At 42.1% G+C, this 12,891-nt stretch overlaps 1 protein-coding gene across 2 annotated transcripts in view; it reads right to left on the reverse strand.

Annotated features, from left to right (window-relative positions):
- NCAPH2 (non-SMC condensin II complex subunit H2) overlaps window positions 1–12,891 on the reverse strand; it is a 153,802-nt gene that overhangs the window by 111,726 nt on the left and 29,185 nt on the right. For both annotated transcript variants that reach the window (XM_088444426.1, XM_088444419.1), the window contains exon 5: window positions 12,584–12,665. In XM_088444426.1, the coding sequence (XP_088300552.1) occupies window positions 12,584–12,665 (82 nt within the window). The remainder of the gene's footprint in view (window positions 1–12,583; window positions 12,666–12,891) is intronic.

Here is a 12,891-nt window from a genome sequence, read left to right on the forward strand (position 1 = left end):
TTGTGAAGACACGGAGACCCATGGAAAGTCCATATGGTAATGCCCGAAACTGGTACTGTTCATCCTGGACGGCAAAACTAAGGAAGCATTGGTGACTTACTCAAATCGGAACATAAAAATAGGCATCCTAGATGCCCAAGGATACCATGAAATCCCCCCATAGACACTTCATGTGGAACTTGGGGACCCGCAAGTACCTGTTCTTCAGGTTCAGGATTGTCTGGAATGAACCGTTGAGCTTTTGAACCAAGAAGAGATTGGCATAGAAGCCAGATTCTCTCTGAGACAGGGGAACAGGAACAATGACTTTGGAGGTCAACAGGGAGCAGATGGACTCCCGCAATAGCCCTGCTCATTCTACATCCTTTGGAAGACCCAAGAAAAAAAAAAACTGGGTCGTAGTACGCTCCAAAAAGGTTAGCCCGTAGCCTTGGGAGACTACACACCTCACCCAGGCGTCCATTGTGGTCGGCATAGTCTTGGAAAAAAAGCAGAAACCGGCCTTCCACACTGGGGTCCTACAGGTGGAGGCCCGCCCAGTCATGCGGCAGGCTTGTCAGCTGTCTTGGTGGCAGGGAGTCTGGTAGACCACGTTTGTTTAGCACAGGGTTTCGAATCTTTGGGTTGCCTAGCTGCCTGGTGGTCTAGTGGGGGTGCGGAGACAATCTAGGTCCCCACTGCCAGCACCCCCAGTGGTCTCCCGCACCAGCGGTGAAAGCCACAATAATGCAGCTCCCTTGCCAGCAGGATGTTACCTTACCTGCCCCCTGCTGCAGCTCCCCTGATGTGCTGTGGAGCTCCAGCCGAAGATGCTGACCCAGTTGCCAGCACTGCGGCCACCGGCGCTGGAACAGTGGGGGGGCGTCCTGTAGTACACTACATTAGAAGAAAGAAAGAAAAAGTAAATAAAAGAAATAAGAAACAAAAACGGTTGTGAAGAATCAGATAAATTAATTGAAGTGTTGCGCATGTATAGCTGCTCAATTAAATTTTGGTGTCAAATTATTGTAGAAAATGAGCGCTTGCACATGTACTGTGTGCTAAAAATAAATAGGTATAATAGATAAACCATGATTTAATTAAAATTAGAAACAAAAACCTCCTGTACTCACTCGTTTATAGCTCTTTTTGTGATAGAGTGGTATGGAGTAAATAGTAAAAAGCTAATCCGGTGAATACGGGGGCATAGGTGTTGTAGAAATAGTGCACTGTCCCTACTCTTACCCTATGATTGCCGTCCCTCCGGTATTTCCTTTGACTGTGCGGCGCGCGATGTCTCCTCAGTTCCTTTTAGCTTTGGCGTGCTGTGCCTCCTTTCACGGCAGTCCTAAAAACCCCTAAAAACTGTGCCCGCGTGAAAGAAGAGAGGACTTCCGGTGGGCGGTGCACATGGAGTGGCCGCGTTTTGGGAGAGCTCCAGGCTGGGTCCCAAGAAAATAGAATTCAAGATCAGAAGCCGCACCGTGTGATCAGGACGGCGGCTGAAATACTTAGTAATTGGGTCAAGCTGCGTAGCGGAGCTCGTAGAGGCGATTGACACCCCGGAGTCTGGCCTGAGTGAGGGCCATAGCACAAGCCCCAGAGAGCTAGCTTGGAGGGCCGCGTGGTGGTGATTACGGCCGTGTACCCTGAGCCATTGTGGGAAGCCTGAGAGAGGCCGTCTAGGAAGTGTGGCGTGGTGAGGCTTCAAAAGTGGAGCGGCAGCGCCGTGAAGTGGCTGATCCCCTGGGGCCTTGATCGGGCTAGGAGCCGGGGCGCGGCGCGTTATGTGAACGGCAATCAAGCTGCGTGGAGGGAGCCGGGAAGTGGCTGATTCCCCGGGGTAGTCAGAGACGGGAGACGGATTGTGGAGCTCATTTGGAGCCGCAGATGGTCGGCTAGAGGAGCCAGGTCAGGAGACTGGTTGGGCGGTGGCGCTGGTGGAAGGTGGTGGATCCCCCTGAGCCAGCATCAGCTGGGGTGCAGGTAGAGGGTGAACATAACCCGGAGAGCTGGCTGTGACAAATGAGGCTCTGGAAGGTGGATAATCCTGCCTCAGTGCGTCTTAACATACATTAAGATTGGCAGTGCTCAAATGGTAAGAGTGGCACTCGGTCAAGGGATAAGAGCCCTTGGAGATTTTCCTCTACAGGCAGCTCCCCATACGGAGAAGTACAGTATAGTATGTCTATATACCAGGACCTTAGCAGGGAACTTTTTTGCTGCAGAGACTGGGAGTTCTTTGTCAACTTGTAAACCACCTAGGAATCACTGGGCTCACGGTATTATCTGGCGTATTGATTGTGTGTCCTGGACTTTTGGAGTCTTGGTTGAGCCCTGGGGGATGCTCTTGTGTTGGCAGATTCTCGCATGGTAAAGCACTGTGCAGTATGTTAACTGACTAGGGTCCAACCAGTGACCTTAACTGATTACTGGAGAGACTGGGAGCTCGGTACCAACTTATAAACCACCTAGGAATTAGCAGGCTCACAGTATTTATTAAGCAAAGTGCTGTGAGATCTGGACCTTTAGAGACTTGGTTACTCCGTGTTAGTAGTTACTTCCTTTGGGAAGGATTCAAGTGGGTATTTAGGAATTACTTGAATTGTTTTAGGGGGGTTGAATTATTACCCACTTGGAAGTTGGGCGATGCTCAGGTATTTTGAGTCTCAGGGGGGAGAGTTAGTTTATTATGCATATTTTAGTATTTAATCTTTTTCTTTGAATATCAGCATAGGCTATTTTTACTATATGCAAAATTGAATATTCTACTGTGATATATTGGGATATACTGGCTTTATTGCGTCTGTTTTCTTATTTTTTCCCTCTGAATGTTGGGAGGTTGTATGAGGTATAATTTAGTGGAATATAGGGTATGGATAAATACTGTACCAAATCTTCTGGGTCTAGGTTATCGCCAAAAATACAACCAACCGCCATGGGTAAACAAAGACAGCGGGTGGGTAAATCTACTCAAGGTTCCCCTGTTGTTAGGCAACAGTCACGTGATGTTACACCTGTTAATACGCCCATACTGCTCCAGGAAGGGTCCCCAAAAGTGTGTAATACGGACCAAACAAATGAAGCTAATTTTTTGCCAACAATTGATAAAAAAATTGGATCATATCCAAGCTTCTTTAGATTCAGCTCTGGCAAAAATCGCAGTGAATACTAGTAGAATTGAAACTCTGGAACAAAGGGTGAGTGATCTGGAAGATGATGCCTTAAAGGCATATAATACTGCTGAAGAACATGTTAAACAAATCCAGTGGCTACTTGATAAAATCGACGATCTCGAAAATAGAGTTCGGAGAAACAATCTGCGATTTATAGGTATTTCTGCCAGAGTTACGGATGGAGCATTGATAGGATATATTAGTACTAAGGTGATTAATGCCTTAAATATACAAAATGAGGTTACAAACCTACAGATAGAACGTGCTCATAGATTGGGCCCTCCTAGGGATGAGCCAAACACTAGACCAAGGCCTGTAATAGTCAAATTTTTGGATTATGGCACTAAAGATAAAATATGGAAAGCTTATAGCAAAGGTTTGACATTAAACGTAGAAGGGGATAAAATATTATTGTTCCAAGATTATTCGGTAGCTTTGCAACAGAAAAGAAAGGCCTTTCAACCTATTTGCCAAATGTTGATTGAGAAGGGGGAAGAGATTTGCTCTTTGGTACCCTGCCAAACTAAAAATTATGGACAATGGTCATTCAGTAATGTTTGATAACCCAGAGGAGGCAAAAGCCTATCTATACTCAGAAAGGTCAGGTGGGTGAGGGGATAACAATTGAGTAATTGACCTGGGTAATTAGAGGCAGGGAAAGGACTGGTTATGAGGGTTAGTAGGTTTGAAGTGAAGTTTATAATTATGATACTTGGGATATTGTGTTGGTTAGTAGGTCACATGAAGTGTAACTTGGTAGGTAGGGATTTAGGGGAAAAGGAGGGAAGTTTTAATACGTCTAAGATTTGGGTATTTTGCTTAATTTGGTACACTATGGTTTATGTACACTAGTATTTAATAGTAAGAGACTGATACAATATTTTATAGGAGCTAAGGTTGATTTGCAGGAATTTAGCTTTTTCTGGGGATATAAGGAGAGATATCACGATTTGTTGGATGCCGAAGTTTTCAAATTCATTTGGTTACAATACTCACTAAGAGTTAAGGGTGAAATGGTTGAAAACTTATTAAATCAATTGCATCAGGAATTGTCTTTGCTCACTTAAAATATTTGTTATAAAGAAATGGGGGTTTGGGTATGATATTAGACGTTCAGGTAATTATGGAAATTTTGAACTGAGATATCGGTCACAATGTTTGGTTGTGGATTATGTGAAAAATTGGGATTTGGGTTTGTCGATTGGTCACAACCGTGATTATATAATATATATATATATATATATATATATATATAAATAAATAAATAAAATGTGGACTAGGTCTGTATAGAAGTTCCAATAGGAATGAGTAGGAGATATGGGATTGAGGTTTTCAAGGGGGGGGGATATGGGACACTGCAGAATCTATATCAATGGTGAATATTGGTTGTGGAGAAAAGGAGTAAGTGCACTTACATTACAAGTTTATATGTTAAAAATAAGGTTAACAGGTATAGGGTTTTAAGTAAGGTAAATATAGTGATGGCGGATGAGAGATGGAGAGGGTGGGAGTGTGGGGGCCCTTTTTTTTTTCCTCTTTTCTCCTGGATTAGTTTATGGTGGGGGATAATGTTGAGACAGGGATGGCTTATCAATTTAAGAGAACATCTTGGAATGTGGGAGGGTTAAATACCCCAGTAAAGAGGAAAAGGGTAGTAGAACACTTGAAGAGAAATGGCTCAGATATAGCCTTTTTACAGGAAACCCACTGGCAGAAGGGAAGCGAAGTTTCACTCAAAGCTCATTGGATTGGGGAATGTATAGTAGCGAATTAGAACTAATTCAAGCGGGGTGGCGATAGTTTTATCTAGTCACCTTCCATGTATTATAGGGGAGAAAGTAGAAGATTCAGAGGGGAGTTTTCTCTTGCTTGGCATTCAAGTTCATTCGATTAATTATACATTATTAAACATTTATGCCTCAAATTCTGCGCAAAAATCCTTCTTTTCAAAGTTAAACCAAATACTTTTAGAGAGGGAGTGCCCAAATTTAATAATAGGGGGGGGATTTTAATGGGGTGCATAACCAGACCCTGTATAAATCTATAGTGCCAAAATCATACATTTATGATTATTATCATAAATAATTATAATTATGTTCTAATCCTATTGCTAATCTTAAAAATATGCATGGGTTGGTGGATTATTGTAGGATGGTTAATCCATCGGGGCGCAAGTTTACATTTTATTCAGGGGTCCATAAATCACTATCACGGATAGACTACCTCTTGATAGGGGAGAGATTAGTGGCGAATGTAAGCGATGTAGATATAACAGAAATTATGATATCAGATCATGCTCTGATTAGTATTAAAATCAATATTCCTGAGGTGATAAAAGGTAATTATAGATGGAGATTTCCATCATTTTTATATAAATCAGAGGACTTTCATAAATACCTAAAAACTAAATGGGCAGAGTTTCAGGAGGATAACAGCGAACACAGAAAGGACCCAATTTTATTTTGGGAGACCTCAAAATCAGTAATTAGAGGACATATAATGTCATATATTGCTAATTATAGGGAAAAAAAATAGACAAAAGTACCAAGCACTGAGTGAGGCGGTTTCAGAGAGTTTTAGAATCTACATTGCGGATCCCTCAGAGGCAACTTTGGGGGAATATAAATTGAATAGGCAACTACTTGAAAGTTATCTATTAGCACAGGCAAAAATATCATTAGACTATTCTAAAAATTACTATTTTAGATGGGGAAATAGACCAGGCAAACTTTTGGCATCATTGGCCAGATCACAGAAACAAAGGAATCATATAACAAGGATCTTTGATAGAGCAAAAGAGGTTAATAACAAAGGATGAGGATATTATTAAGATATTTCATAGATTCTATTCCAACTTATATACGGCTCTTATGGAGCATACACACGGTCAGATTTGTCAGACTTGTCAGATTTGTCAGATGAACGACTGAACGATTGAACGATTTGAACGATTTTACTAAAGTTTTGAACGATTTGAACGATTGAACAATTTTTGACTGCATTAAAATGAATGGAATCGTCCAAGTCTGACTGCAAACACATCAGATGTCAGAAATCGTTATCTGACCATCGGGAACGCGCATCGTTGATCGTCCATCGTTCAGGCATGTCAGATATGAACGATTTTCCTTCAGATATGAACGACTGAACGATTTTTAAATCGTTATCGTTCATATCTGAAGGAAAAATCTGATCGTGTGTATGCACCATTACTCAGGATGATTATTTCATAAATTTTTTATTATCAAAGGCCCGTTTACCGAAAATTCCACATACAGAAAGATATTTCTAAATTTAACATATCTACGGAAGAGGTACAGGAGGCGCTTGCGGCTCTACAGCTGAATAAGGCCCCGGGCGGATTACCGTCAGAATATTATAAATTATTATTGCAGGAGATTACACCTATACTGGTCGATTTATTTCAGCATATACATACAAACAGTCCAAGATATCCATCTCTTAATTTGGCTACTACAATCCTACTGTTAAAAACGGTTAAGGATCCGCAGTTGGAGTCATCAGATAGACCTATAACACTCCTAAATTAGGATTGTAAACTGTTGGCCAGAATTATGGCAAACAGGCTGCAGTCTATTAGTAGTGATTTATTGACGGAACACCAATTGGGGTTTGTAGCAGGCCGACACTCAGTTAAGGGGATAAGAACTGCAATAGCAGCTGTGGTTCAGGCACACAGAGTAACGTCGTCCCCTAGTATTTTATTTAGTTTGGACGCTAATAAGGCCTTCGCTACTATTTCCTGGTCATATTTACAAAAAATATTGCTAATGAGGGACTTTGGAGGTAGTTTTATTAAGTTTATCCAATTTTTGTACAACTCACCGAATACAACATTACTTATTAATGGGCTTAGTAGTCAAAAGGTAACAATGAGTAGGGGTATACGTCAAGGTTGCCCACTCTCGCCACTATTGTTTAACCTGGCATTGGACCCAATGTTAAGATATCTACAGAGTTGGGAAAAATTAAGAGGTTTGGGGGAGGGTTCTCGTGAGACGAAGATGACCGCTTTTGCGGATGACTTGTTGATGTTTGTCACAAACCCGAGGTCCTCCCTGGTGCCCTTGATGCAGAAATTGGAGAGCTTTGGGAGCGTCCCGGGGTTCTCGATAAACTTTGATAAGTCAGTGGCGATGTACTTAAGAACGGGCTATAGGAAACCGGCATGGGCAAGAGACCTACCTATTAAATGGGCCTCTAAATTTATAACATACTTGGGTGTGAAAATTCCCAAGGATATAAGCATTATACATAATATCAATGTTAAAACGCCAATAAAAGCATGTAAGAAAGAACTAGCGGGTTGGAATTAGTTATCAATATCGTTGCTTGGTCGTATTAGCTTGATAAAAATGATATCATTTCCCAGGTTGTTGTATCAAGTGTAATCACTTCCGATTGTGTTAGCTCGCAGAGAAGTACGGGAGATTAATAGTTTTAGTAATTTTATATGGGCGGGTAAAAGAGCCAGGATAAGCCTAGAAAAGTTACAACAAACTAAATCCAATGGAGGTGCGAACTTTCCCAATCTGGAAATATATAGTTTGGATGCCCAGTTACAATACATCAGAGATTGGTTAGAGGAAAAGGACAATTATGCGCATAAGTCATTAGAGCGCATATTTCTTAGAGGAATGGGCTTAATAGCATTTCTGCACTTAAAGGGAAATAGATATAGATCTAGATATGGAAAGAAACCCGCTGCTAATAACTACAAGGAAAGCATGGTTAATATTACGATATAGATTTAAATGAAATCCTCATTTTTCAATACATTTGCCATTTATGGATAATCATAATTTTCAGGCAGGAGAAGCATTATATCCCCTTAATGTGTGGAAAAGGCAGGGATTATCCAGGGTTGGGCAATTGATTGATATTCAAACTAAGAAGCCAATGAACATGACCCAAGCAAGAGAAAAGTTTTTTGGATTAAATCTGGGGGGATTGGCATTTATTCAGGCTCAATATTATATAAGTAGGATAACACGGGAGTTGAATGAGATTGATTTGGATAATCAATTGGATAGACCGTTGGTCCAAGGGGTTATGAAACGTAAAGCGATATCACTATATTACGCTTTTATCCGTCCACAGTTAGATTATAAGGAAGTTAAGATGGGATAAATTAAATGGAGGGAAAGCCTCCCCCATCTTTCAGTAAATCTAATATTATGTGCCCTGGAGCAATCATGTAGATTACTCCCCATTCCAACATATGGTGAAATGTTTTATAAGATTTATCATAGAGCATATCTCCACAGAGACGTAGTGAGATGGGATTATCCCAATCAAATAGAGGTTTGAAATGTGGGGGAGTAGGGCAGATCTCTACCACTGCTTTTGGGACTGTCCTGTTATCAAACGTATTTGGAAAGCAGTGGGTGGGTTTGTGGGCCGATATGTGGAAAGGGGTTTTCAGCTGTCGGCAGAATGGGCTATATTGGGCATAAGGCCAGAGGGCAGTATAGATACACAAGGGAGAAGGAAATTATTAATGGCGATTTCTGCCGCAGCTCGGAAAACGATATTACAATCATGGGCTCACCCAGAAAAACCTACTATGTCTATGTTTTTAGACAAATTCATTATTATTATTGTTTATTTATATGGCGCCACAAGTTTTCCGCAGCGCCTTACAAAGTACATAAACAAATAGATTGATTTACAGTGACTAAAGGTGCCCCACACACATACCGATCTGCACACGATCCCACAATGTGTGCGATTTCCCCTGAACTCTCCCCCAGCAGCTCCTACACAAGATTTGGAGTAAAAAGCATAAGATCTATCGTGCATCTTAACTTTTTTTTTTTTCCCCAGTGCATTTTGTCCCAGATTGTCAGATCTGCCCTACTGCATGGCAGATCTGACGATGCGATGTGCGACCAGCGGGGACGCGCATCGCATCGTGAGTTAGGACTCACGATTTCCTCACGGTTTGGCCATATTTTACACGATCTGTCGTCACGATTCGTCGGAATCGGCCAGATCGTGAAAATATCGCTATGTGTGTGGGCACCTTTACAGTACAATACATTACAGGACATGGATAATATACATTGCTACATTCACGACCATAACACCCAGATAAGCAACAATGCAAAGCAATCAAGTGTTAGGTGCCCTGGTAGAGAGTAAGAAGTACATGAAGGTATAGTAAGGAGATGCACAAGAGGGTAGAGGGCCCTGCTCATAGGAGCTTACATTCTAAAGGGGAAGGGACAGACAAACAGGGATGACACAGATGGGGTAGGCAGGGAGGAAGGAGTATGTAGCAGCAAGTTAAGATGAGAGCTGGAAGGCTTTGATAAATAGTGGGTCTTGAGAGCCCGTTTGAAGGATTGTAGAGAGGTGGAGAGTCTGATGGGAAGCGGGAGAGAGTTCCAAAGGTTGGGAGCAGCACGGGCAAAATCTTGGAGGCGGGAGTGGGAGGAAGTAATCAGCTGGCATGAAAGGCGGCGTGCATTTGTTGAACGAAGAGGGTGGACAGGAGAGTGAAGGGAGATGAGATCAGAGATGTAAGTGGGAGAGGAATGGCTGAGGGCTTTGTAAGTGAGCGTGAGAACCTTAAATTGGGTTCTAAAGGGGAAGGGGAGCCAGTGGAGGGCTTGTAGGAGAGGGGAGGCAGATGCAGAGCGTTTTGAAAGGAAGATGAGCCGAGCAGCAGCATTAAGGATAGACTGGAGAGGAGAGAGATGGGATTTGGGGAGGCCAGATAGGAGAAGGTTACAGTAGTCCAATCTGGAGATGACCAATGAGTGTATGAGGGTTTTAGTGGAATCCTGGGTGAGAAAGGGTCTAATCTTGGAAATATTTTTAAGATGAAAGCGACAGGACTGTGAGAGATTCTGGATATGTGGTTTGAAGGAGAGGGTGGAGTCCAGTATAACTCCAAGACAGCACACTTTGGGGCTAGAGGAGATAGTTGTGCCATCAATTGATAAAGAAATGGTGGGAAGTGTGGTTATGTAGGGGGGAGGGAAGATGATTAGCTCAGTCTTAGACATATTAAGTTTAAGAAATCGCTGGGACATCCAGGAAGAAATGGCAGAGAGACAGTTGGAGACACGAGTGAGGAGAGAGGGAGAGAGGTCAGGGGAGGAAAGGTAGATTTGAGTATCATCAGCATAGAGATGATATTGGAGGTCAAAAGAGCTGATGAGTTCACCTAGTAAGGATGTATAGAGTGAGAAAAGGAGAGGACCAAGAACAGAACCTTGGGGAACACCCACTGTAAGAGGCTGTGGGGGAGAAGAGTCATGAGAGGAGACAGAAGGATCGGTCAGAGAGGTAGGAGGATAGCCAGGAGAGGGCAGTGTCACGCAGACCAAGCGAGTGAAGGATTTGCAGAAGGAGAGGGTGGTCCTTGTGTCAAATGCAGCAGAAAGGTCAAGGAGAATGAGCAGAGAGTAGTGGCCCTTGGATTTAGCAGCAAGGAGATCATTGCTGACTTTTGAGAGGGCAGTTTCAGTGGAGTGGAGAGAACGGAAGCCAGACTGAAAAGGGTCAAGGAGGGAATGAGAGGAAAGAAAGGTGGTAAGGCGCTTGAAAACAGCACGCTCAAGGAACTTGGAAGCAAAAGTGAGGAGAGAGATGGGACGGTAGTTGGAGAGTGTTGGAATTAAAGGTTGGTTTTTTTATTATGGGGGAGACAAGGGCATGTTTAAATGCAGACGGGACAGTGCCTGATGATAGGGAGAGATTAAGGAGGTGGGCAAGATGGGAGCAGGCAGAAGGAGAGAGGTAGCGGACGAGACGTGAAAAGATAGGGTAAAGGGGGGAGGTGAAAGGTGGGAGGGGGGGACGGGGACGACTGGCTGAGGGACATGACTTCCTCTCCAGATACAGGGGAGAAGAAAGTTAGAGTCGGTAGAATTGAAGGAGAGGGGTGATCTAAGAAGAGAGGAGGTGGATAGCAGGGGGACTGGTGGGATATGATGTCCTGACGTATGGAGTCAATTTTAGATGTAAAGTAGGTAGCAAAATCAAGGGCAGAGAGCAAGGAGGGGAGGCGAGGAGGGGGTGGGCGGAGGAGGGAGTTGAAGGTGGTGAAGAGACGTTGGGGATTTGAGGACAGAGGAGATGAGGTTCTTGAAATATGACTGTTTAGAAAGGGAAAGGGCAGCACTGTAAGATGAGAGCATAAATTTGAAATGGAGAAAAATCAGCCTTAGAGCGTGATCTTCTCCACTGTCGCTCGGCAGTTCGCGAACACTTTTGCAGGTATCTGGTGCATTTGGAATGCCAGGGTTGAGGTGTAAATCTGCGGGAGTGAATAGTGATCGCCGGAGCAACAGAGTCCAGAGCAGAAGTAAGGGAGGTATTGTATAGAGAAATGGCTTGTTCAGGGCAAGAGAGAGAGGATAGGGGAGAGAAGTGAGTCAAGCTGGGAAGAAAAAGAAACGGTGTCAATAGCATCAATGTTACGCATAGTGATAGTGGCCATAGGAGGTAGAGGAAGGGAAGGAGAGAGGGATAGGTTAAAAGAGAGAAGGTGAATGGGGAATTGGAGTAACACAAATTGTATTATTTGTTTTGGATGGACTGGGTTGAGTCAACAGTACAAAAAGGAAAAAAGTGCTCAGAGATTTTATGATACATGGGGTAAATACATGGTAACGCTGTCCAGAACACCACAAGAAAAAATACAAATATGCTTTGCAGGGATTATGTGGTATGGATAGGGGGAAATAAGATTTGACCTGAAAGCTTAGATACTGGAATCAGACGGAAAAGGAAAAGAATATATTACAGTATTATTATTGGGTTTTTTTGTTTTTTTGTTTTTTTTGGGGGGGTTTAATTAAGTTAAGGATAGGGAACCTCTCCGTGTCCTGTTCTGCCATATAAGGTATTAAATTAATGGATTGTGCCCAGGTTTAATAGTGTTGTATACCCAGTATATTTATGAATAAGATATGTTGATTTAGGATATGTGGATATTCTTATAAAGGAAAAGAAAGAAAAATTTTCATGTCTGATTTTAGAAATAATAGATATATTAATTGTATGGAATATAGTGATGTTTGTGGAAATTTATTGGGATATTGAAGTTGTGCAAATAAAGAGAGATTTAAAAAAAAAAAAAAAAAAAAAACTAATGTACCTTACTAAAACTAACTGCCTGTGGCTGGGGGCGAGGTATAGGGAAAGAAAAGTTAACAGTTTGGTTCTCAGACTCCTAGTCACCAGCCCTTACCCAGGATCAAGCCTGTGTCCCTTATGGATGAAGAAGAAAAATAAATACTGTTGCAAGGGCACTGCCATTTAAATATATTAAATTTTCCTCATGTTATTATATCAACATGTTATTGTGAATATCTGTGTTAATTAGGAATTCAGTACATTACATTCCTGTATTGCAATGTTATTTTTTTTTTTTTTTAGCACAAGTTTCTCACCTCTTCCTCCTCATTGCTGTTTGGAAAGTTTGCATCCTTGTCTACACCATCTGTGCCCACTGAATTCGGCTGCTTGTCCCGCCTACATAGAACAAAACAAATATCAAACTTTTACTGCAAAAAAAATAAAAATGACAAATAACTACTTGAGATTACTAAAAGCTCACATACATTGACAGCTTGAGAAATTAGATATTGAAGGGACATTATATTAAAACAACAAAACTCTGATTTTTCTTATATTTTAAATTTATTGCTCTTAACATATTACAGTAATCCATACACGGGCTCATTGCATTGAACAAAGG

Source organism: Taudactylus pleione, unplaced genomic scaffold (assembly GCF_031769625.1).
Source record: "Taudactylus pleione unplaced genomic scaffold, aTauple2 ptg000019l, whole genome shotgun sequence".
Classification (NCBI taxonomy): domain Eukaryota; kingdom Metazoa; phylum Chordata; class Amphibia; order Anura; family Myobatrachidae; genus Taudactylus; species Taudactylus pleione.